At 52.5% G+C, this 25,320-nt stretch overlaps 1 protein-coding gene across 1 annotated transcript; it reads left to right on the top strand.

The window, feature by feature from the left end:
* Positions 1-463: 463 nt before the first annotated feature.
* Positions 464-24,783, top strand: CFAP70 (cilia and flagella associated protein 70). The gene is made up of 29 exons (XM_077786942.1): positions 464-623; positions 1,957-2,071; positions 4,270-4,456; positions 4,751-4,846; positions 5,174-5,253; positions 6,279-6,452; positions 6,846-7,028; positions 7,444-7,535; positions 8,580-8,676; positions 9,703-9,837; positions 11,332-11,466; positions 11,981-12,061; positions 12,529-12,620; positions 14,228-14,288; positions 15,458-15,649; positions 16,223-16,354; positions 17,147-17,272; positions 17,797-17,930; positions 18,028-18,143; positions 18,299-18,454; positions 19,328-19,457; positions 19,491-19,612; positions 20,096-20,172; positions 20,890-21,042; positions 22,287-22,448; positions 22,596-22,685; positions 23,661-23,762; positions 24,541-24,588; positions 24,703-24,783. Exons 2-29 carry the CDS (start codon positions 1,961-1,963, stop codon positions 24,781-24,783), a joined length of 3,345 nt encoding a protein of 1,114 aa, XP_077643068.1. The 5' UTR covers positions 464-623; positions 1,957-1,960.
* The last annotated feature ends 537 nt before the right edge of the window (positions 24,784-25,320 follow it).

Here is a 25,320-nt window from a genome sequence, read left to right as displayed (position 1 = left end):
CCACACTGCAAACCTGCGGGGAGCTCGGGGGGCTCAAGCCCTCCGTGACCACGGGGACACAAAGTCATTGCCCCCGCCACAGGGACGCCACCGCAGCCCGGCCCGCGGGCACCCCGCTCCCACCGCCCCAGGGCCCCCAGCGGGTGTGAGGGAGTGCCTGGGCGGCCTGTGCCAGCCCGGGAGGCCAGCAGTGGGCTCTGGCAGCAGCCGGGCACACCAGGCTGCAAAGGGGACGTGGTGGCCGTGCAGCACCGCCAGCTCCCTCGGGACGGGACGGGGCGGGACGGGACGGGGGGACCCCCGCCGCACCGGGGCCGGTCAGGGCTGCCCACACCCATCATGGCGGCGGGCGCGGCCTCACGGGCACGCCCCCAGCGCGCGGGGCCGGGCCGGGGTCCCGCGAGGCTTCGGGGGCCTGCGGGAGCGGCCCCGTCGCTGTGGTGACGGGACGCGAGCCCTCCGCCGGGCCGGGCGAGCCGCAGGTTCGAGCCCCGGCGCCGCACGGTGCCCCGGCGAGCTCCCGGTGAGGGGCTGCAGGATCCCCCCGGGGCGGAAGGGCCTCCAGAACCGTCGGTGAGGGGCTGCAGGACCGCTCTGGGGCAGGAGAGCTTCCAGGCCTGTGGGTGAGGAGCCCTCGGGTCAGCAGAGCGCCTCGGCTGTAGTGCACCCTAGTTCGGGAAGACCCCCGGGACCGTCGGTGAGGGGCTTTAGGTTCTCCCCCCATTCTGGGGCAGGAGAGCCGCCAGGCCCGTGGGTGAGGGGCTGCTGGAGACCCCCGGGCCGTCGGTGAGGGGCTGCAGGAGCCCAGCAGGGTGAGAGGAGCCCCGGGCCCATCAGTGCTGCCCTGAGGGCGCTGCCAGGCCCTGGGGTGAGGCGAGGGGGCCGTGGGGTCCCTGCGCAGCCCTGAGGGAATCCTGAGGGATTCACGAGCCTGAGGTGTCAGAATCTGTGCTATTGATGATTCCGAGATTGTAGAAAGTCTCTGTCAGCCCCGCTGCCAAAGCAGAAGCCATAATTGGTCTGTGCTGGTTTCAAGGTTGTTTATTCTGTTTATCTCTAACATGTTCTGCTGCCCTGCCCAGCTCTGTCCTGCAGGGCAGCGTGTGGGGCTCTGCCCTCAGTGGGATGTGACAAACATTAAATACCAGAAACTCCCTGGGCTGGATTTACAATAACGTGCCAATATCTGTCACCTACATTGGACAGTGTGTCCCCAGCCTGAACCAACAGAAAAATGCCAACACCACAGTGAGACATGGAGGGCATGAAGAAGGAGAAAAAGGACAAGGCACACCCAATTTCCTCCATCTTGTCCCCTTTGCACCCCTCATCTAGAATCCTAAAATTTTACTTTTGCACCCGTGCCACACTTAATTATTACTTATATCAAACCCTCAGAGCTGGTAATTCATGCTGTAAGATTGAAAACTCTTTTCCATGGACAGAGGTCACAGCACAGCGTCTCTGGGAGCTCTGTCCAGGGGGGTTCCTGACCCCTGCCAGGGTTCCAGACCTTCCAGGGCAGCCAGAGGGAAACCCTGGATTCCCACACTGAGGAGTGGAAGGAGCCTGGTGCCCACGGCATTTAGGAGCCATGAAGGGACGGGCTGGTGGCCGCTGGCCTTTGGCCCATGGGGTCACCATTAACTTAAAAAGGGAGTAAAAGAGAGCCAGGGATGTACCGGGAGCCAAGAGCAGCCTGGCACAACAAATCTTTCCTGGGAGCTGCAGCTGGGTGAAGCTTACAGAGGTGGATAATTTTCACATTACATTTTTCCCAGTCCTCCCCCTGCCCCTCGTGAGAGATTCGTCACTGCCAAAGCCCTGTGCTTTCAATGGTGTTTTGACAGCCAAGCCCTGAATAGCGCTTGCAGCCTGCAATGCTGTGTCCTGCAGAGGTATCTAGGAGAGGAATGGAGCAGTTTCATGTTTCTTTCCTCATTCTTTCTCCTGCAGAGCCATGGAGGTCCCTGCGGGGCTGACTGGTAGGAAGGAGCCTGTTGCTGCAGCTCTTCCCAGCATGTCACAGCCAATACCAGTACAGATCACAGTCGTGAATGCGCAGAACCTGGTAAAGTTCTGAAAATATCTCTACTAATTTAATAAACAAGGCCAGAGCAATTCTGTGTGCACAGGGATCCCCTGTGAGAGCAGGCGGGGGGTGATAAGGCTAAAGGAAGGAGTGGTGGGAGTATCAGAGGTTCAGCAATGCCACACTGGCTTCCTCCTCCCTGCTGAGGAGTTCACACAGAGGAGAAATCTTGTGAGGCACATAAATTGGGGAACACACCTCCCTAGCAGCAGGCCAGAGATACTGGGGTGAAATGTATCTCTCTGCTTCCTCTAACTGTATGGAAATGGTAGGTTTTTTAAGCAGAACACAGCAAAAATGTGATCAGTGAGACAAAAACCTGTGAAAGCACCTCACCTTGGGTGTAAAGCCAGATTTCCATCCCAGCTCCAGCTGTGTAAATCATATTGGAAGCAATAGGGTGGCTCTGGTTTTAAAAAGGCAGTGGATCCAGTTCAAGGCTATGAGCTGGTGCCAATCAAACCACCAGTGCTGTGATTTCCATGTGATGCACCCAGCTGTCCTTAAAGTCTTCCAGAGGAACTGACATTTGGGAAGGAATGTGGAGGAGAAGCTCAGCTCCTGCTGCAAGCAGAAAACATGCAAATCCCTGCTTCTGCTCCTGCAGCAGACAGAAAAAGCAATCCAAAAGCACCTGCTTGAGGCTTTCACATTGTAGTATTGAAGTACCTCTTACACTGATGGATTCAGCAAACAGCAGCTTAGGTGAGGTATGAGGTGAGAGGAGGATAAACAAAGCTGGGAAGAAAAGACTGCTGGATTGATTGCATCTGGAACGTTGCTTTGTGGTTCTGATTGCTCCGCCGTGAGAAAGGGCTGTACAAAAGGGAGGAGGTGTTACAAAAGGGCAATAATCACAGCAACAGTATGAAAAAAAAATCTGGGTGTAAGAATGTGGAATCCACTTCTAGCTATAAGTGTGGAATCTGCTTAATTAGAGGCAACTTAGAAAAGGATGAGAGAGGAGTCTTGGATAATTAATGGTACAGGGAAAGGTTAATTGGATTCTTCTGTTTAGCCATTCATAGGATGTATGCTCAAGGAGACAGTGAGAAGGGCTGAAAATTAAAACCAAGTGAAAGAGATCTCTTTTTGTGTAAGAACCAGCATGGAACTAATTACCCCAGTGACAGGGAGAGAGGGAGCTGAGGGCGGGGTAGGCATCCCTGTGGCTCAGCACTAAGGAAAAGCTGGGTTTGGGTACAGTGGTCCTTGTGTTCAAACACTTTTCTGTGGATTGAGAGCTAAACTGTGTTTCTGCTGCCCAGCACTTCCTCTGCTGTGGAGGTGCTCGATGCTGCCCGTGTGGGTCCCCACTGCCATGTGCTGTGCCCTCACTGTCCCTCTCCAGCCCTGTTTTAGCCCCTCTGTTTAGACATTTGAAATTCAAAATAAAATCTGAATTTACTCATCTCTGAATAAAGCAAGTGGTATGAAGGTAGTGTAGCAACAAATTGCAGAGCTCCCTAAGAGCTTGCTGGAGCCCTTCCTTTGATTTCATAGAATCATGGAATCATTTAGGTTGGAAAAGGCTTCTGAGACCATCAAGTCCAACCTTTAACCCAGCACTGCCAAGGACACCACTAAAGCATATTCCCAAGTGCCACATACACGTGTCTTTTGAACACTTGCAGGGATGGGAATTCCCCCACTTCCCTGAGGAACCTGTGCCAGTGCCTGACTGCCCTTACAGTGAAGAAATTTTACCTAATACCCAACCTGAACCTCCCCTGGTACAACTTGAGGCTGCTTTCTCTTGTCCGTTTCAGGACAACCACAGGTGTCCTGTAAGCTCATCCCTGTAGTTCAGGAACTGTTTTCTTAGGAGACAGCAAAGGTCTCAAGCTTCCTGGAAGCACAGAAATTTCAGTGGAGTATTTTGGGACTTGTTTTAGATGTGTCTTTCCTGAGGTGAAGCCTGAACCTCTCTATCTCCCTTGCCACAGCTCCTGATAGTCTTTGGGGCATCACAGCATGGTGTAACAGGAAATTTCCCTCCTAAAGACAGGGAATGGTGAGGTCTCAGTGTAGCCAAGCTCTGCTCCTCTTCCTCATTCCTGTGGTAGAACAGACAAGTGAGCCCAGTCCTGGTCATTGACCTGAGCTGCTGCCAGAGGAACTCTGATGCTGGGATGCTGCTGCAGAGCCAGCTGCTCTCTGAGCTCTTTTTTTGACAGAAAACTCTCAAAAGCAATCTGCTGGTTACGTTGGTGAGTGTGGAGTACAACGGAGCAGTCCTGGGAGACTCCTCCAAGACTGATGTGCTGCCAGATGGCACAGCAGAATACGACTTCAGCACCAGCTTTGAGTGCAGCCCCGATGGGCCCAACTCCTTGGATGTCCTTGTGCAGAAACCACTGCTCTGTAAGTAGCTGGTTCCAGATTTCCCACCTCGGGGCTGGGTGCTGTCGCTGCAGGAGTCACTGGTTCAGGAATAGCACGTCAGCAGCAGTGGTGGGAGGCTCTCAGCACTTCTTGTCCATCTCTGCCAGCTGGAAGAATCCCCTTTCATGTTGGCCCATGCTCCTTTGGCTTTGCTGTGCTTGTCAGCCTTGGGAGGTGAAGAGGAGCTTGTGCCAGAGCTCACACAGACCCTCCCTGGTGCCTGACCTGCTGGTCCAAGGAATTCTGCCAGCTCCTCTCTTTTTATCTCCCTAGTGACAGTGCTAGAAGTGATGCCAAAGGAGAAGAAAAAACCAGAGAAAATCACTCCTCTTGGCCAAGCTGTGGTGGACCTTCTACCTCTGCTGCAAGGTACAACACTGAAGTTTCACAGCCTCCATGCCCACTCCCTGCTCCCTGGCACTTTGTAATCTCTGCTTATGGACCCCTGACTACATTTTGTCTCCTTTGGATAAAGTAGCCTTCATACCTCTGCAAAATCTGACTCAGGGGGAGAGAGGGTAGCTCAGCATTCAGAATTAGACCATGATTTTGCCTCATGTAAAGTGTCCCTTCCCATGGCGAGGAGCTGGAACAAGAAGATCTTTAAGGTCTCTTCCAACCCAGTCACATTCCATGACTGTGATTCTTTGCAGAGGGTCTCACTTCAGGCTGTCCTCATTCCTGTTTTTTTCCCAGGAGTGCATTCACTGAAGGTCTTTGCTCCTTTGTATGCAGTGCCTGACTCCCCATCAGTGAGCCTTCACCCCGAGGCCATGGTATGTGGAATTTGGAACTGTTCCTTCCCTCATTCAGCTTTCTGCTGCTTTTTAATGGGAGGGAGAACATGACTCAGCTGCCTGGCTCATCGCGGATGTGGTACAGCCCTATATGTTACAGGCTTGGAGGCCTTTCCCTGCTCCCTCTGACGTCTGTCCCTGCTTCCCTCTGATAGGTGAGGTCGTGCTGGGAAATGTTAATGTGTGCAGCTACCCAATTGCTCTGCAGAAAATTACAAAGTTGGAAACCACAGTGCTGAAAACTCCCCAAAGGCAGTGGCAGGGTCACCTGCCCAGCTTTATTAGCCTTCCTTTCTGCAGATAAAATGTCTGAGTCCATTATTGTACAAACTCTGACTGCCTTTCCTGCAAGGTCCTTATTCATTCAGCAGGTTGCAAAGTACTCAGTGACTGAAACAGGGAATGAAGTATGAGGCTGGGAAAATGTGTCCAATTTTGCTGCTGAGCCTGCCTGCAATGAGCACCGGGGGCAAACTGGAGGGGTGGATATCCCATTAACAGATCTGTGTTTCAGAGGAGTTCACAGTGAGCAAGGTGGGGGGCACTCATTAGGGAGGACAGGTAATAAATGCTGGCCAGCTGGTTTTCCCTCACACACCATCCATCCAGGGCTGGGACAGGTAATTAAAGGCTGCACACAGAGCATGGAGATAGGGCAGAGGCAAAGCTGTGGCTCTCTGAATCACCAGGGGAAAAGCATGATTTTCCACCCTTGATGTTCTTTCTCTGTGGCTCCTTTCATGAGACTTTGCCTCTTTCTCCACTGCTCATTTTAGGAGACCCTTGGGGCATGTGCCATACCTCAGCCAGGCTGTGATTTAAACAAACAAATGCCACAATTGAGCCAAATTGGTCCTGAGATTCCTTTCTTGTGCTGGGCTGTTTTCTTTTACATCGAAGATGAGGCACAAGATAACATTATATGTTCTGGCATTGGGTTTCTCCCTAAGAGCAGGCAAGTTATAATTGCTGTTTACTGGCTTGATTTTATCTTCGTCTCACAGGCTGGCCTTGAAGTGACAGTGAGCACCAAAGAGCTCCTGCTCTCTGCCACCCAGTTCTCAAGTGGGAACCTCCTGAGCATCACGCTGGAGGCAGCTTATTCTGTCCCTGAAGCCTTTAACCCTGATGCCCAGCAAAACTGCATGGCTTGCTTGCAAATACCAGCAGCTGGCGAGGTGAGAATGGTCCAGGCACAGTGATAGGGGGTTTGGCTGGCTTTGGGTTGTTCTTCCACCCCATGGAACAAGTGTCCAGGCATGTGGAGTGCACAGCTTCCGTGCTTGTGCCACCAGCAGCCTTCAGTGGGAGATCTCAGAGTCTCTGTGGTGTGACGTGTTTCTTTAACACAAACAAAGGTCTGTTTGGAAAGATTTGGATTCAAACTGGCAGGGTTTTTTCCACGTGGCTCTTTATTTTTATTCCATTGTTTGTATGCGTGTGGTGGAGTGCATTTTCCAAGCCAGGCACCCTGTACTGTTGCTTTGCTTTGTTATCCCAGCTTGGAGCAGCTGGCTCTTGCTCCCGCTCCTGTTAGAAATGCAAATCCTTTGTTTCTCTTGCCTCTCTAGAAAGAATTGCTATTGCTCTTCAAGAATGGCATCCTGAAGTCTGATGGTGAAAAAGAACCATTGCCCCGGCCCAAAAACTGGCCCTTAGACCCCATCCTGGCCCCTGGTGCTCTGAATATACCCGAGTCTTTCATTGTTGGTGGGCCCTATGAGGATGAGGATGGAGAGCTCACCAAAAGAGAGGTGAGGAAGGACTGGCAAGTTTGGAAGACAACAAGGAGTGATGGAGAGACTTGATATGAGAGGGAGGTGGGTGGTCACTGTGCAGTGTCCAGCACAGGCACAGGGTGGATCCCCTGGGGCAGCAGACATGATGACTCACTGCTGGAGACATCCCAAGGGAGAATGTGGCAGGTCTGGTCCCAGAAAACACCCACACTGAGCTGCTGGGCTGGGAGCTGTGTTATCTCCCATGAACCAGGCACTTAACGCTGATGGTGTCTGCAGGAAAGGCTGTCAGCCTCTCTGTGGGGCTGGCCTGGCTATGGGCACTTGGACACCTCTGTCTGACTCACATTCTCTCCCAGAGACACTTTTGAGGATGATGCAGGCTGTGGAGTTTGCTGTCCTGGCTTTGACTGCATGCTGTTTCTCACAGGACATGGAATTCAGGATCCAGGCTGAGAGCATGAAGAGAATCGTGTGGGACACGGAAATGCGCTGTTTCCTGGACGCTGCTGCAGTGGCTGTGTAAGGGACCTGGGCAACCCAGCCCAGAACATGCTCAGAATGGCCTGAGGCAAGGAGCTGCAAATACAGGTGCTCTCAGACCCCTTAGGGGTCAAACTGTGGCTCTGCCTCACCTCCCATGGCTGCTGTGGCTGTCTCTTGGCCACAAGCATTCACCTGAGCAAGGGCACAGCTCTTGAAGTGCCTTGAACTGCTGGCAGCAACTTTGTTCTGCTGTGCTGGGAAGAGATGAATTATCTGGAGCTGCTGTTTCCATGCCACAAATGCTCTCTCCTGCTGTCAGCATCTGGGGCTGGGGCCTGGTCCCTGCATAGTTTGAAGGAAGGGGCAGCAGTTATGGTGAGCAGACATGGACTAGAGTGGCATCCACAGTTCTCCTCTGAGCTGCTAATTAAGTTTTTACTGAATTCCAAATACATTCAAACCTTTCACTCCATGTGGGCACTCTTCATTTGCTTTTTTATTGGATGAGTGTTGCCTTTAGCAGCTCCAGATATGCTCAAGATCAGGATGAGTGTTCCATTTATCTTTGAATCCTGCTATTTTCTGGCCTCAGCTGCATCATGGCTGCGCATTTCACAGCCAAATTACTCCTTGTGTGGAAATACTCACTTCTATCTCATTTGATTATTTAAATTCTTTTTCCTTCACATCCATCCACCTGCCTGCTGGTGTCAGAGTCACCAGCCACATTGAATGCAAGCTCAGGATCCACTTGCTGTGTACAATTCAGGTTTTAAACCAAAGTTAATCACATTCCTTCTTACTTATTTCTTAAGTAACTGGGGGAGAGAGAAAACCCAGTGTGTTGCTCTCACAGTTGTTTTAAAGCTGGCTGTGCCATAAATCCACACAGCAACGGGCAGAGAAGAAAATGTATCCAGCCTGCCCCAAATCAGTATTCCCATGGCCTGAGGGTGTTTGCTGAGGGAATAGAGAGAAGCAAAGCCAAGAGGAGCTGCTGGGGCACAAAGGAGGGTGGTGGAGCTCCCCAGCTGGGTTTCTGCATCTCCTCAGTGCATCCTGCATCTGCTTTGTGCCCAGCCTGCAGACGCGCATTGCCGAGTGCCGCTACTGGCCCGTGGAGCTCTGCATGTTCACGTCCTCAGGTGGCAAAGGGAAAGCCAGCAAACTTGACAAGGTAAAAGTGGGGTCTGGCTTGTGGAGTAGCATTGCATTATCAGGCATTTTCCTCTTGAGGCCTTTGTGATACCAAAATCAGCCTTGAAGCTGCCGAAGTGAGTCGGAGAACAGGAGGCTTTGTGAAAAATCAGCTTTATAGGGCTGTTGAATAGATAGAGGGTCATATTTTTTCCTTATCACTCTCACTGATGGTCTATGGTAGTTCACTGGAAAGGGGACAGGGAGAGGGTGCCTTTTAAAATTACAGAATAGTTTGGGTTGGAAGGGACCCCAGAATCCATCTCCTTCCAACCCCCTGACATGGGCAGGGACACTTTCCACTATACCAGATGTCTCAGAGGCTTGTCCAGTCTGGCTTTGAAGATAATTAAAAGTAATTCACTGAGCTGATCTTTGGCCAGTGAGGTTTTGAAACAGCTTAAGGAAGTTTTTGCATTCTTTCTCAGGCTGTAGGTAAGCTATGCTTTTGCATCTAAACCAGGGTGATTTAACAGAGAAACAGCCCTTTAGAGACAGGTTCTGCTCATAGTAGATTGTTGTGCGAGAGCTCCTAATCTATCCCAGGGCAACACCATATAAGTTGGTGTAAATCCCTTTCAGCACCCACAGTGCCAGGATTTTACAGCTCTGATGATGATCAGGCCTCCCACACCTCCTTCCTAAGCCACTTGGTGTCTGTCCAACCTGAGATGCACAACTCTGGTAGGGTCATCTGGATTTCTAACCACACAGCTGATAATCTTCTAGCTGTATCTCAACAAGACCATCCGGAGGAACAGCAGAATGCAGGAATTAGAGAGAAAAGCTGCCCCACAGGGATTGGGATAAAATTAATATTCTACATATGGAATGGCTCCAGTGTATTTATCCAGGTTGTCTCGGCTGCGTGCCAGTGACAGAACTATGGGCTCATCAGGTGCATCAGTTTTCTGTGTGGCCTTCTCTTAATGAGATTGGTGACCTTGTTCCCTTAAGGAGAATAACAGCGTGTTCAGGATCTCAGTCCCTTGCTCTGTGTTTCCAGAGAGATGAGGACAAGCAGATTGCCTTCCATGGTGTGGCATATGTCAACATGATGCATTTGCTGTGCCCTGGGGTGAAGCAGATCCGAGGGGCCTTCCGTGTCTTTAACTACCAGGACAGCGAGGTGTTTGAGAAGGTGAGAGCACCAGGCTCTGCTCCAGCTCTGCAGCTGGGTTTGCACTGAGAGCTTGGGAGCAGGGACAGTGGGCAGAGGGGTGTTTGGGAGCAGGCAGGGTGGGCAGGGGGTATTTGGGAGCAGGCAGGGTAGACAGTGTGCTAGTTGGAGCTGGATCTGAACCCTGAGTGCCCTTCTGGTAATGGAGTAATGATACAAGCTTTTAGGTGCAGGTTTCTGCTAGGCAGGGGATTTCTGCGGGGGGGTGTTGAGCAGGTCTGGGGGCTGAGAAAGGCTTTGAATCTCACTCCACTGCCTCCTATGCCAGCATGATCCACTCTCCCCAGTCTGGAGCATGAGCAAGGGAGCGGTGTTGCTGGGAAGAGCAAACAGTGGCTTTAAAAGGATTGCGTTACCCCCGGCAACCACCAAAAAAGCTGTCACTGGAGCTCTTTCAGCTCTAGCTCACCGAGGTTTATTTGTCTTTTAGTTTTCCCCTCTCCGTTACTAGGAGTGACAGTTACATCTCCATTTTCCCACAGTCTCTCCCTCCTGGAACAGACCTGAGCTTGTTTCAGGAGGGCAGATGTACAGCCTGGTTTTACCCCCCATGTTCCCTGTGGGGCTGTGGTCCAGGTGCAGGGGCTGGGTGAATTCCAGCCCTTCTCCTGCCTCCCTGCTCCCACCGGCTGCCGCAGAGCTGGGCTGGGCACACGTGTGTCTGCTGGGCTCTGCTTCCCTGCCATGAATAATGACCCCTTGGCTGCACGGTGCTGCTTGTCCTGTGCCATTTATCTGTCGTAAGTGAAGTCCTTCTTACTTCCCAGGTGCTTTTGGTTGCCTCTTGGTCTAAGATGTTTCTCTACAGCTGCTCCATCCTCTCCCCAGGATCCCCATAACTCTTGCTAGCCCAATTCCTGTAACCAAGATGTGTGGGAGGGAACAGCCTGTCTAGGTGGTCAAACAGTGTGTAAACACGTAGTCTGACAAACCTATTCCTTGCAATTCCCTGATGTGTGTCAGGGAAGCTGCTCCACACCAGAAAATGTGCTGGGAGCCAAGAGATGCTGTCAGGCAGGTGGGGACCCCCAAAAATGTGTGAAGCAGGCCTGGTGAGAGTAGTCAGATTCATCCAGCAGCCCTCATCACAAGGCAAATCCATAGCTGTGAGGCAGGTCTAGGATCCCACCAGGAATTCAGGATCATGGATCTGGGTTCCAACATGTTCACCACATATCTCAGGCAAGGATCAAGGGCCAGTCCTCAGTAAAAACACAGCTCTTTGAGGGAGGATGGACAGACCCTACTGAGCCTCATGACCTGAGGCTTCACAGCTACACAGGATGAGAGCTGGCCTGGAGCACCAGCAGCTGAACTCTAGGAGGAGAGAATGAGGTTACAAAACTTAAGGCATTTAAGACCCTGACAGTGTGTTTTGTGATGAGAGAAGTTAAGGCAAATGAGTGAGGAAGCCTGCTTTGACCCTTGATTCTCTCTGTTGCCTCTATTTTTCAGACCAAAATTCAGTACAGTATTTTTCGGGATCGCAAGTCACAGCTTAGTCTGGCCAAGGAAGTGTTGGTCAACTCTCCTGCTACCAAAACTGCTTCCAGTAAGGCTCAAAAGGAAGGGAAAGATTCCAGTGCAATGGTAAGGTCTAGGGAGGCACATGGCACCGTGGTTGCTCTGTTTCTGATGGAAGTTGGGACATGCAGGAACCAGGGATGGATGTTGTCTCAGTTGCCTCAGCCAGCTGAGAGGTACTCATTATCTTAGACCCATAGAATCTTCTCAACATGAAGGGATCCACAAGGATCAAGAGTACAACTCCTGACCGTGCACAGACACCCCAACAATCCCACCCTGTGCCTGACAGTTGTCCGAGCACTCCGGGAGCTCTGGTAGCCTTGGGATCGTGACAGTGCCCAACCACACTCTGGGAGAAGAATCTTTCCCTGACATCCAGCCTAATCCACCTGTGGTACAGCTCCAGCCATTCCCTCAGGTCTTGTCACTGGTCACAGAGAGCAGAGATTGGAGCTGCTTCTTGTAAGGAAGCTGCAGCTTTCCATTATCTGAAATCCTAGGACATGCTGCCTGACCTTGCAAAGATTCAAGATTTATTGAGTCTGAAACAAGAGACCTATTTTCTTTTTCCTAATAGTTACTCAACGCATCCAAAATCCAGTTGTCAGATGGCACTGGAGAATCTGAAAATGTCACAAATCTCAGCCTTGAAGGACAGGTAATTATGTCTCTCCAAAGAGAAGGAGAGACTGTAGAGCATCACTGTGCTGGTGTCTCACACCTTTCACACAATTAAATTCCTCAAGAGTGAGTTGGACAAGGGATGTTTTACGTAGATGTTGTCCCAGAGTTTTTCCAGTGACGTCCACCTGGAGAGCAGGCTGGGACTGGGCTAGAAGGTCTCTGTAAATTGTCAGGCTTTTATTGAAATTATCCCTTCATATTTTGTCTTCTTCTTCTGGAATGCACATTCATTATGCAGGCAGATTGATTATCTGGGCTCTCTCCTTTTCCCTAGCCTGGTTTCTCAAGCTGGATTATGCTGCTGTAACTCATTCCGAGGGTGGGTTATAAAACAAGCTGGATCTCTGCAGTTTGGAGATGTGTGGCTGTGTGCTCAGTATTTCACTGTGCCAGCACTGGCTGCAGACAGCACGACACAGAGAGCAATGTTTATCTCCACAGCAATACAACGAGGCAGGAACGTTCCTGGTGATGGAGATAAAGCTGGACAGGCCCTTGGTCCCAAAGCGGCTGCGGGAGGAGCTGGTCCAGCGGTAAGGATGGGCTGTGGGGCTGACAGCTCCTCTCTGCAGGCTGGAGAGAGGCTTGTACAGCAAACCCCCCTTGGAATCCTTCATAAAGAGGGCCTGAGACAAAGCCCACAGGAATCAGGGGGAGGATTTGGCCAGACTGCTTTATGCATGGCATCTGGTGTGTTGGGAAAACACTTGTTCATCCCAGCTGGCATCTCCCTCCCATTCCTCTCAAAACAAGAGACACCAGAGCAGCACAGCAGTGTCTGTGTTCCTGTCTGGGCTTTGTTTTCCTCTAATCCCCATGTGCTTGCCTCTTGCATGTGATGTTCAGTGGTTTGGTCATCCTGGCCACCAGCATGGACTGCCCTGGGTAGTGCTGCTGTTGCTTCACCAGACCATTCTCTGATTTTTAGCTTTCCAGAAGTTTTCTCATGGTGTTTTACCCATTCCTCAGCTTTTATGTTAGTTTTTATGTTGTTCTGCTGCAGAGCTGCTCTTTTATCTCTGCTGCTTTGAGACTTCAGTTCCTGTTCAGTGGCAGCCCTGCTGTATTATGGGTTATAAAAGCATAAAGCATCTAATTTATGGAATTAAAAAAAAAAATGCAGCAGATGGATAAGGTATAAGAGGTGCAGGTTTGTATCTCTCAAACGGAAATGTCATCCATTCATTGAAGGTATATGTGTTGTCCTCACTGCTCCCTGCTGTCTTCCAGAAGGAACAGGCTGAGGAAGGTGAATGCCTCTTAGAACAGACCTTTTCCTGGCCTATTTTATACATTTCTACTCTTCTGAAATGTGTGTGGATTCAGTGTCACTCCTCCTTGCTTGTGTGCACCTGAACAAGGCCTGTGGCACCTTGGCTTGGTGGGATGGATCATGTTCAGAGGACTGAGGGTGTTCTGGAGTCCAGCATGCAGCAAATGTTGAAAAAATTTTTAATTCATTAAGGCTGGTTTGGCACCAGGGATTTTGATTCCAAAATCCCAAAATGACTCAGTTTGCAAGGGACCCCTGAAGGTCACCTAGACTAACGTTCAAGTGTAGTTCCCCAGAGCACATTACTCTGTGTCCAGATGGTTTTTGGGTATATGCAGAGAAGGAGACTCCACAGAGAATCCTGCTCCAGTGCTCAGCCACCCTTACCTTAATAAAATCTTAGTTAAAAATATGCTAATCCTAATGGAAAGTGATTGTAACTCCACAGAGGCCCAGGCAGGGCTGGGTGGTGTCTGGGGTCGATGTGTGGCCGAGGGTGCCACAGCCAAAGTGGGCAACGTTGGAACTGATGGATTGGCTGATCTGGGCTGTTTAGTGACCAAATTCTGCAGAGCTTTCCTCAAGCTGGTTCCTTCCTTACACCTGTTCTGCAGAACCAGGAGCTCCAAGATACAGCTCTGCTGCTCCAGGAGAGCAGTTTGGGTTAGCAGTAAATGTTAACCCTGTATGACAAGCCACAACCATCAGTTGTAGGGATCTGTTCGCTCTTGGACTGAAACTTCAGGTTTCCTTCCAGGTGCCTGTGAGCTGTCTCAGGGACACGATGGCAGGGTGGAGCCCTCACACTCCACAAGCCAATATCCCTGGCAGTGGATCTGCTGATCTCTCCTCTGCTCTCACTGACAGGGTGAAGGAGCTGATTCCTCCCCGCCCTGCACTGCCCACCCAGACAGATGGAGCCAAGAAGGTACGTGAGAGCCTGTGACCTTGCCACCATTTTGCCACCCCACCCTGCCCTCAGAGTCTGCATTCTCAGCCCACAGCAACATGGGGATGAGGTTTGAAGAGGTCAAGGGTGCAGGGCCACAAAGGTGGTGAAGACTCTAGAAGGGCATAGGAGGAGTGGTGAGGTCACTTGGAATGTTCAGACTGGAGAAGAGATCATTAGGGTCTGCAGCTTCCTCCCAAGGGGCAGCTTTAATCTCTGCTCTCTGTGACCAGTGACAGGACCCAAGGGAACAGCTGGAGCTGTGTCAGGGGAGGTTTTAATGGATTTTAGGAAAAGAGTGGCTGGGCACTGATCAGGCTCCCCAGGGAATGGTCACTGCCCTGAGGCTGCCAGGAGCATTTGAACAATACTCCCAGGGATGCCCAGGGTGGGATTGTTGGGGTGTTTGTGCGGGGCCAGGATCTGGACTTGATCCTTATGGATCCCTTTCCAATTCAACATATTCTATGAAATACACAGAAAAGGAAACTTCTGTATGGGCTATCTCTAAAACAGTGTGCCTTGGGAACCCATTAATCACTTGTGTTCACATCCCATTCAAAGGGAAGCCATGAAGAGATGGAGCAAAGGGAGGGAAGGCAGCCATGGGGGGATGTTTGGAAGGAAACAGGATGCTGGGAGAAGAGGCTACCAAAACCTTACATTTATATCCTGGGCAGTCCCAACAGTTTCTTGTCTAAGACAAGAGACAAGTGGTCTTGTCCCTGTGCTTCATCAGACTCAGACAAACCTGAACAGAATCAGCCCTGACCTTTCTCAGGTCACCAAGAATTTTTGAGCATCAAGATGATGGAGATTACAGGTTTTGCTGAAGAGGGCTGGCCATGGGTTTCAAGGCTCCCAGTAAATGAGATATATTTTACTCACAGCCAATTATATTGCTATAGGAGAGATAGCAGTGACTGGAATACTGGATTGTGGTGGAAAATCCTAGCAGGAAGGAGCTCTTTTATGTTTACCTGCAGATATTTTCTCAGCCCTCAGGCGTGGACAGGAAAGGATGTGTGACAGACTAATTGAGACTTGAGTCAGGTGGAGTTAATGGGAGGCGTGGGCTGTGGCAAATCAAATACATACCAAAGTTGATTGCATAAATGGCTTGTGAAATTTATTTATTTCTTTCCTAGGTGGTGGAAGATTATCACAAACGTGTCACCAGTGTTGCTGTTGCTATCCTGAGGGAGTACCATGAGCTTTTTGGGAAGCAGCTGCCTGACCAGGGAGTGATGGACTATGAAACCATGGAGGAACAAAAGCGTCAGCTCAACTACAAGCTCAATACGTCTGGAAAATATTTTGCTTTTAAGGAACAGCTTAAGGTGAAGACTCCTTTGTGCTTTTTGCTTCCCTATTTGTTTTGTCCAGACACTTTCTCAGTGAGGATCTGCTGCTCTGTGGTGCTCCAGAATCCTTTTCTGCCACCTGGAGCTATTGAAGTGAGCACTGAGGGGACAGGATTCCCCTCTAATGGAGCAGGCACCAAGCTGCTTTGGCCCCACACCAAGAGAACACTTCCTGTCATTGGAAGCTACTCACATCCATTTGCCCCATGCTTATAATCTGAGAAAGGCAAAGCTGGCTGCTCTCACATTCCCAGTCTGCCCTGGCAGGGAAAGGAGGTTTCACTCTCTCAGCTGCTCAGCATCAGCCACACTCTTCCTGGAGACCCCCTCTCTGTCCTGAGGAGATGAGCCATCCACATGCTGTCCCTAAAGACTGTGTCAGGGAGGTGGGAAAGGAAATCCCCTTTGCTTGCTTTTTTTGCTTTTATCACTGGTGGGCTGGATTTATTTCTCGGAAGCTGGAACTTCAGGTTCTGTCTCTGTCTGATTGCAGAGCTGGTGGGGGCATGGGAGTGAACCTGCCTTGTGCAATGTCCTTTTTCTCCACAGTATTCTGTGGTGAAGATTGTGAGGGAGAAATACCTGAAGACCACAGCATTTGACACCAAGGAGCAGCTCCAGGCATTCCTTAGTGAGCTCTATGTGTACCTTGTGGACCACATGCACATTGCCCTGAACAAGGTAGGGAGAAATCGGGGTGACTGGGGCCATGGCTTCACTGTGGGTCCAGGGCAGGTGAAGGACTTTTATCTTCAAGGCAGAAGCAGGCTCGTGCTTTCATCTGCTGGAGTTGTCACATGTAGACCACGAGCCATACTCCAGGCAGGGATCCAGTGCCTTTTTATCCCACTGTTCAAAATCCTGAGATAGGTGTGAGATGCCATAAAAAAGCTGCTGTAGCTGGCACATGGTGAGGCTGGCTGAGCAGAGCAGGAGCTGGGGTCACCAGTGAGTGGTCCCACTGAAGTTTGTCATCACCTTGATCTAGGGAATGCTGTGAATAATCATAGGATCAGAGGCAGGTTTGGGTTGGAAGAGACCTTAAATATCATCTCATCCTACCCCTGCCATGGTCAGGGACACCTTCCACTGTCCCAGGCTGCTCCAAACCCATTCAGCTTGGCCTTGGACACTTCCAGGGATCCAGGGGCAGCCACAGCTCCTCTGGGCACCCTGTGCCAAGGCCTCCCCATCCTCACAGGAAAGAATTCCTTTCCAATATCTAACCCTGCCCTCTGGCAGTGGGAAGCCCTTCCCTGTTGTCCTGTCCCTCCATGTCCTTGTAAAAATTGATATTTGTGCCTGTGTGGCACAAGTGTGTCCTACCACAGAACAGCTTGCCCTTCCCAGTGCCAGCCCCAGCCATACTGGTCTGTAGTGTGTGCAGTGCTGGTGTGGGACCTGCTGCCATACTGGGATCACACAAACCACTCTAACCTTCTCCAGGGCTAACACTGTCTCCTTTCCTACCAGCTCCTGTCTGAGGAAGATGTTTCTCCTGCCCCTCCACCCAACACAACCATGAAGCAGCTCTTGCTCTTTGCTCGTGAGGCTGAAGCCAACAAAGACTTGAAACTGGCCTCTCTCTTCCACAAGCAGGTGAGGGAGCCCCAGATCTTTCTTGCCATCACCTGTGTGGACTGACACAGCCCAACATCACAGTGGGGCCACTGCTCACAGCTCAGCCAGCCCCCACTGTGGTGGAGGGAGGGAGGAAGGAGCTGAGCATCACCAGGATACTCAGGCTGAAGTAGGATTTGGGAGGGATTTCCCAGGGAGATGCTGCTCTCTGCAGGATGTGAGATTGTCCCTGGGCAGGTCACTGAGGACTCCAACCTTGAGGCCAGGGAAAATGGGATCAGTTGCTGGATCAGTTCTGGGGACACTGGGCCCTAGGAGGTGTCAGCTGGAGCTGGAGGACACGTGTTACGTGGAGAAGGCTCAGACAAAGTGGGCTTTCAGCACGATCCCATTTAGGGAACACCTTTGCATGTGATAGACAAGGGCTTGATTCCTGCTCAACTGGGCTGGGGTGGCCAGGGAAGCTGTGGTCATTCCAGAACTGTCTGCCCAGTCCATGGCATGTGCTGAGCCTGGCTGCAGTGATGATCTCTGTTGTGCAGAGGATAGCTCGGGACCAGCACCACATCCAGTCCTGGCTGGACTATGGAGCCTTCTGCCTCCTGTACGAGGACGCCACCAAAGCCCTGGAATGCTTCCAGCAGGCCCTTTGTCTGGACCCTCAGCACACCCAAAGGTGCTGAGTACTCCTGGTGGGAGGTGGGGAGGGTGTGGAGTGTATCCCCCACACCACTGCTGGGGCTGCAAGGCTGACTGCTCTGCCCCTGCCCCAGCTTGCTGCTCTGTGGGATTGTGGCTGTCAAGCTGCAGCGCTATGAAGAGGCAGAGATTTTCTTTGAGAATGCCTGCTGCTTGGAGCCATCCAGCATCATAGCCTGGACCCTCTCAGGTACAAAACCAAGCCAGTCTGATGCTCAAGGTATTTCTGTAGAGCCAAGCATTGTTTCTGCCTGCAGTCCTCTTCTCCCTGCTCCAAGATGAGGGCTAAGGGAAGGATTTTGCTTCCTTTGGGTGTCGGCTGATGCTGCTCTGTGTCTCCCACAGGTTTGTTTTATGAGATGCAGAATAGTTACATTCAGGCAGAAAGGAACTTCCGTGAGGCTAAGAAGCTCCTGCGAGCACAGCTTGAGGAGGAGAGGAGAATCCTTGAGGCTGCTGAGGGAGAAGAGAAAAAGCCCAGTTCTCCCAGCACAGACCCAGGTAACAGGCAAACCCAGGAGGTGCCCTGACACCAGCAAGGAGGGCTGGATCCATGTGGTCAACAGTGGAAGGAGAGGAGAGTTTTTAAGAGGTGAAATACAAAGGGTAAATGCAGAAGATGCAGACTGTGAGCTACTGTCACTGTGAGTTCCCAACACAGCAATCCAAAGGGCAAACCAGCTGCTTGGCAGTGACCCTGAGGCCAAGGCTTCCTCTGGAGCCCCTCTGAGTTCAGCCTGAGCTGAGACTGTCTGTCCTGAGTCCCAAATACTTGGCCAGGCTGCAGGAAATGCTGACTGGTTTTATTTTTATCATTATCACCACTCATGCACAGTGCCTCAGGCAGGCAGGCTCATGACACATGCAGGTTTTTGTCCCTTCTGATTATGAGGAAAGGGATATTCATAGAATCCTGGCATGACTAAGGCTGGAAAGGACCTCCAGTACTGCTGTGTTCATCACGAGCCCATATCCCCACCTGTCACATCCACATGGCTTTTGAGCTCTTCCAGGGGTGGGGACTCCACCACTGTCCTGGGCAGCCTGTTCCAGTGCCTGACCACGCTTTCTGTGAATAAATTTTTTACTATCATTTAACGTAGAGCTCCCTGGTGCAACTTGAGGCTGTTTCCTCTCATCCTGCCTCATTTACACCTGTATCTGTCTTCACATGGTAATCTTGTGCTAAAAATCTCAGCCCCAGGTATTGACTCCTCCAAAAACATTTCTTCCCAACTTTGAAAACATGATAGATCTTTAATATTTTCTCTTATTTTCTCTTTTTTTTCTCTTTTTTTTTTTTTTGTGGAATCATGTTTTAAACTGGGAAGTTTATGGCTTTCCACCTAATGGTTGTTGGGGGTTTCATTCCAGAGAAGATTCCAGACGACTCAGCTGACAAACTGCCAGAAGTCATGGAGGGTGTGACATCCAAGGAAGAGGCTACAGCAGTGCAGGAAGTCCTGAAAGGTTTGGGAATGGGGACATGGAGAGCTGGGAGATGGTCCTGTGCGAATGGTAGGGAGTAATGTGAGAGCAATGAGCCATGGCCCCTGTGCTGCCAAGGCCTGTTGTCTCTCCTGAGCCAGGGAAATCTGCAGGCAAAGCAGGTTCACTCTGATTTTCAGAGCAGCACATCTCAGGATGGACAGGCAGCAGGTGGATGCAGCTCTCTACCTCATGTCACTGCACCCTGCACCTTCCTTTTCTTCCTCCTGAGATGCCAACTCTTAAAGTGTCTCTAGGGATCCCCTCTGGTTGTGTGGTGTGGGATCTGCCTCCTCCACAGCCCCAGTGGTGCTGGAAATGGCAGTGCTGGGTGCCTCAGGGCCCCCTGGTTGGTTTGGGGAGGCAGGAGCCTCACTGTAGTTGTATCACAGTTCATAAATTTCCACCTTTTTTCATCTGGGTTTGGACTGGAAAATTGGTGGGTGAAGAGTGTAATTTCTTTCCAGATCTCCTACAAAATTTAAGTCTTTCAGAAAGAAATGCTGGGTTAATCTCTGCTTCAGCCTCCCCTGCCACTTCCTGGGTTTTGCTTCTTGCAGGGATTTTTCTGTCCCCACTGGGATGTCAGGACCTGCTCTGGCTTCAGAAGTAAAAACTTGACTTTGGGACTGACAGAGACACATTTTCTTGCAGCTCCAGCACCTCAGCCACCTCCCTGCACAATCTTCATGAAGACAGTGGAATTCCTGATGAAAGTCAATGCTATCCAGGTCAGTTTAGCAGGAGGAGTGGGGAGGGAGGCTGGTTTATTCCCAAAGAGCTCCAGCCAGCCCCTTTCTGGGCCTCAGGGAATGAGCCGTGGCTACTTCAGAGGCTGAGCACAAGAGGGAGCAAAGCCACCACTGCCCAGAGATGCAAAAGTGTGGCCAGGCAGGGTATGGAGCCCACAGTGTGGCTGTGGACACACAGCCCAGCACTGCCTGCTGCAGAGGAACAGCCAGCTCAGAAATGGCACAGGGTGCATTCAGAGATGGGACCCATTATTGTAGTGCTTCCAAGATGCCTGAACTCCTTCAATTCAGACACTTGTGTATGTTGGAGTGATTTTTGTATCAACTGTGGAATGTGCCTGTCCTACCAAATCATCTCTGGGACCTCTCTGGTTGCCACATTGTGCTGCCTGCCTAAATTTGACATGGCAGAAAGAGTTGCTTAAAGCATCTAAATTTAATCCTGGAATGGTTTGGTTTGGAAGAGACCTTGAAGTTCATCTAATTTCAACCCCCTGCTATGGGCAGAGACATTTTCCACTAGATCAGGGATACCTTCCACTAGACCAACACTCAAAAGAGGGGAAAAATAAATGTCATTTGTCTTTTCTGTTTGTGGAAGTCAGAGAGCTGTCAGCCAGCTCTCCTGCCCTGTCCTGCTCGGGTGTCCATGGTGTCCCTGCTCCCCTAACTACCACCTGTGCTGTTCCTCCCCAGTTTGTTCACAAGGCACTGGCCCATGAGCTGCTGAGCCTTCAGGGAGGCCTCAGCTGTGCCTACTACCTGGCCCTGGCCTGGACCTACATGCTGCAGGAAGAGTTGCCCAGATGTGCGGAATGTCTGTGCGAGGCCGTTCGCATCGACCCCCTGGTAATGCCCGTGCAGTGCTGGTGTGTGAGAGCCCAGAGCCCTTGCTGTGTTCCCACTTTGCCATTCCAGTGCTAGGGCAGAGCATTTCAGTGGGAGGCAGACACTCCAGGCTGTGGCTGCAGCACTGCTCTCTTTGTTATCCCGTTGTCACAGCCTCCTGTCACTCCCTGCACAGGCAGGCAGCATCTCTGAGCCTGTCTTTGTCTTTCCCTCTGCAGCATCTGCCTTTCTTTTCTGTCTCAATAGGTATATCCTGATCCTCTGTCCCTGGGTGGGGGAGCTGGGTTCTGTTTCATGACAAACAAGGTTGCTATTGAGCTCTCTGTAAGGAGGGTGGCTTTGGGGAGGCAGACTGAAAGGAAAGCAGGGGGAAGATGACACCTGGGAATGCTGTGTGCAGGCAGGACACTGGGCAGGGAGCTGGAGGGGGATCCTATTGCTGCAGGCAGCACACTGACCTTAACTCTCTCCATAAATCCTGCCCTGATATCACAGAATCATGGGATTGTTTAGGTTGGAAAAGCCCTCTGAGATTATCAAAACCAACCATTCCCCAGCACCATCATGTTCACAATTAAACAATGTCCCCAAGTGCCACATCCACACAGCTTTTAAATCCCTGCGGGGATGGTGACTCCATCACTGCCCTGGGCAGCTGTGCCCGTGCCTGACCACCCTTCCCGAGAAGATATTCTCCCAATATCCAATCTCAGCTTGTCTTGGCATAACTTGAGGCTGTTTCCTCTCATCCTGTCCCTGTTCCCTGGGAGCAGAGCCCGACCCCCACCTGACTGCCCCCTCCTGTCAGGAGTTGTGCAGAGCCACAAGGTCCCCCCGAGCCTCCCTGAACACGCTCCAGCCCCTCTGTCTTTCCTGTCATGAGGGGCCCAGGACTGAACACAGCACTGGAGCTGTGGCCCCGCCAATGCCCAGCACAGAGCCACAAGCCCTGCCCTGCTCCTGCCAGCCATGCCATGGCTGACATAGGCCAGGGGCTATTGGCCTGTTTGCCACCTGGGCACACCTGGCTCTGCTTCAGCTGCTGCCAACCAGCACCCCCAGGTCCTTCCTTTGCCACCAGGCAGCTTCCAGCCACACCATCCCCAGCCTAGAGCAATGCACAGGGAGTTGTGATAATACAGTGAAACACTGCTCAGCTCCTCCTTTCTGCTGCTTGCAGTGTCCCAGCCCCCCTCTCAGGTGTTTCTCCTGTCTGTGTCTCACTCCTGGTTTTTGTTGCACAGAATCCAAATGTCTGGGCTCAGAAAGGGCACCTGTGCTACCTGCAGAAGGACTTTGACAATGCAAAGGAGTGCTACGAGCGAGTCATCAGCTTTGTGGAGGATGCTGTGGATATGCACTTTGTCTACCTGCGCCTGGGCTCCATCTACCTGGAAGAGAAAGAGGTGAGGAGCCAGCAGGTCTGTGGAGGGGAAGCTACCACAAAACAAATCACTCCTGCAGCAGCAGTGGGGCCCGTGGGTGTCTGAGCCCCATGGCAGCAGGGTGTTTGACAAACCCCTGTCTTTAGATGTCTGTCTCTCTCCTGGCAGTACGACCGGGCCAAGCACATCTACCTGCTCGCCTGTGACAACTCTGCCTCCTGTCTCACCTGGCTGGGTGTGGGCATTGCTTGCTACAGGGTGAGTGCAGCTGCTTTCATGTCCTCTGGGCTTCACTTGGTGCCATGGGACACGGGGCTTGGCTTTTGCAGGATCCCCTTGTTTAAAGCAACTCCTGGCTGCCTGTGAGCCAGTGCTCCCAAAGGCCATCGTGTCCTGTGTGCTGTGTGCTGTGACAGCCCCTGTGTGGCACCCCGCTGGTGTCACCTTCAGCTCCTGCTCTGGGAACAGCCATTCTTTCCCCTCATCCCAGCTCCTGCCAGCACCTCCTTCCCAGGGTGTCATGGCAAACAGTCTGGGCTCTGCTCCGAGTTCCTGCCTGCACATAACCTGCATGTCACCAAGGCACTGAGTGGGATGTCAGCAGGCAGGAATCTCGGTGTTTTCCCTGTCCAAAGGAATCCAGCACTTCTGAAGGGCTGCCAAGCCACCTGCAGTGCAGTATCTCCCCAAGGGACACCTTGCCAGGTTCCTCCAAGAGATTTTGGCTGAGGAAGCAATCAGGGAAGGAATTTGAACTTTGTTTCCCACTTGGTCAAATGTTTACCTCCTGGGAGGCTGTGGAATCAGGTTAGGGAGGTGAGTGGTGGCCTGGGGACCAGCTACCCCTGCATGCCCAGAGCTGCTGCATGGCAGGAATAGGGAGCAGGAGCACAGCCATGTTTCCTCATGGAGCTGGATCACTCAGTTCCCAGAGGTGAAGGGATTTATGCTGCTTTCCTTACAGCTGGAGGCTAGTTTAGAAATAGTGTGTGATCCCATGGGGGTCAGCAGTGGAAAGCTCCTGCTCCAGACTGGAGATCTGGATGCTCTGGCCCTGAGGATAACTCCTTGTCTGTGCCCTGAATCCTTTCCCCCATGTTTCTCTCAGGGAAGCCCTCCTAGGAGCTTCTGTTGCACTGATTTCTTCTGCTGTTAGAGCAATGCCCGTTCAGTTGGGAAGCCCTTTCTGCCTGCTCTTTGTCATTTGTCCATGCCTCTCCTTCTCTCCTCAAGCTGGAAGAGATGCTGGAAGCAGAAGATGCTCTCTCTGAAGCCAATGCCCTAAATAACACCAACGCTGAAGTGTGGGGGTATCTCGCCCTCATCTGCCTGCAGGTGAGTGCCCAGCCCCTGCCAGCCTACTGGAGTGGGGGTTTAGGGGGGGTTTGTTGTGCTGGTGGGGGGGTTGGCATCTGCTCATGAACCTGAAGAGCCAGTGTAGAGCTCTGTGATAAAAAGTCTGGGGGCTGTTCTCGGGGAAAGTGAGTGCTTGGATGGCAAAAGCAGCACCCTCAGGCACCAACTGCCTCAGGGCATGTCCTCCCTGCTGAGCTTCTTACAAATGTCATTTCACAGAGATCCCATGTCTTTCCTGGGGTGCTGGCCACTGCTGAGGCACCCTAAATCCTGGGATTCTTTTAGGCCCCTTCATGACAGGACAGACATTGAGGGGGCTGGAGCAGGTCCAGGGAAGGGAACAGAGCTGGGAAGGGTCAGGAGCACCAGGAGGGGCTGAGGGAGCTGGGAAGGGGCTCAGCCTGGAGGAGTTTCAGGGGGGTCCTTGTGGCTCTGCACAGCTCCCTGATAGAGGGGACAGCCGGGTGGGGGTCAGGCTCTGCTCCCAGGGAACAGGGACAGGACGAGGGGAAAGGGCCCCAACTGTGCCAGGAGAGGTTTAGGTTGGGTATTGGGAAAATTTCTTAATGGAAAGTGTGTCAGGTGCTGACAGAGTCCCCATCCCTGGGGGGATTTAAAAGCCGTGTGGATGTGGCACTAGGGGACATGGTTCAGTGGTGGCCTTGGCAGTGCTGGGGGAATGGGTGGATTTGATGGTCTCGGGGGTCCTTTCCCGCCTGCTGCACGCCAGGATTTGCTCCCCGGTGCTGTGTTGCAGGGCGGGCGGCAGCTGGAGGCGGAGCAGTGTTACAAATACACCGTCAAGGTGCGTGTCCGGCCCCGCGGGGCTGCGGGCAGCACAGCCGCTCAGCGGCTCCCGTCCCCGCGTGTCCCGGGCAGTGCCCGCAGCCCGGCCTGACCCCGCTCCCCCTGCCCGCAGCTCGGCCTGCAGAACGACGCGCTGCTGCGGGAGATCCGCGCCGCCCAGCAGCGCTCCGGCTTCGGCGACCCTTCGCTCTGAGCCCCGGGCACATAAAGCCCCGGCCCCGGGTGCCCGTGCCCGGCTCCGGCGCGATCGCGGCGCGACCGCGGGAGGGGCGGGGGGCGTGGCCAGCGCCCGGGGCGGGGCGGGGCGGGGACACGTGACAGGCGGTAGCGCGCCGCTGATTGGCTGCGGCCGCGCGGGACGGTTGATCCGGCGGCGCGCGCCATGGCGGCAGGTGGGGGGGCGCGGGGGGCGACAGCGGGGAGCGGGACACGGGGTAACGGGACCGGGGGCACATGGGATGAGGGTTCGGAACACGGCGGTGCCGGCCGTGTCACCGCGATGGAGCAGCTCCGGCGGGGCTGGGAGCACAGCGGGAACGGGGAGGGCGCCGGGGATGGGGAAGCTCTGGAGCACGGCGGTACCGGGGGTGAGTGGCTTGTGCGTTTGGAGAGAGCGGTAACACGGATGTCAGCAGTGCTGGGGTTGCTCGGATTCGGGCTCAGGGTCGTCCCTGGGGCGGGGGGCTCAGGACGCTGTCACGGGTGTGGGGTACCGGGGGTGTCACCGGGC

This window comes from Lonchura striata, chromosome 16, assembly GCF_046129695.1.
Source record: "Lonchura striata isolate bLonStr1 chromosome 16, bLonStr1.mat, whole genome shotgun sequence".
Lineage (NCBI taxonomy): Eukaryota > Metazoa > Chordata > Aves > Passeriformes > Estrildidae > Lonchura > Lonchura striata.
This window is presented reverse-complemented; position numbering and strand designations above follow the sequence as displayed.

Coding starts and splice junctions, on each gene's coding strand:
- CFAP70 (XM_077786942.1), top strand. CDS start 1,961: ATGGAGGTCCCTGCGGGGCTGACTGGTAGGAAGGAGCCTGTTGCTGCA. Junction 4,457..4,750: donor TGTGCAGAAACCACTGCTCT/GTAAGTAGCTGG, acceptor TTATCTCCCTAG/TGACAGTGCTAGAAGTGATG. Junction 9,838..11,331: donor ACAGCGAGGTGTTTGAGAAG/GTGAGAGCACCA, acceptor TCTATTTTTCAG/ACCAAAATTCAGTACAGTAT.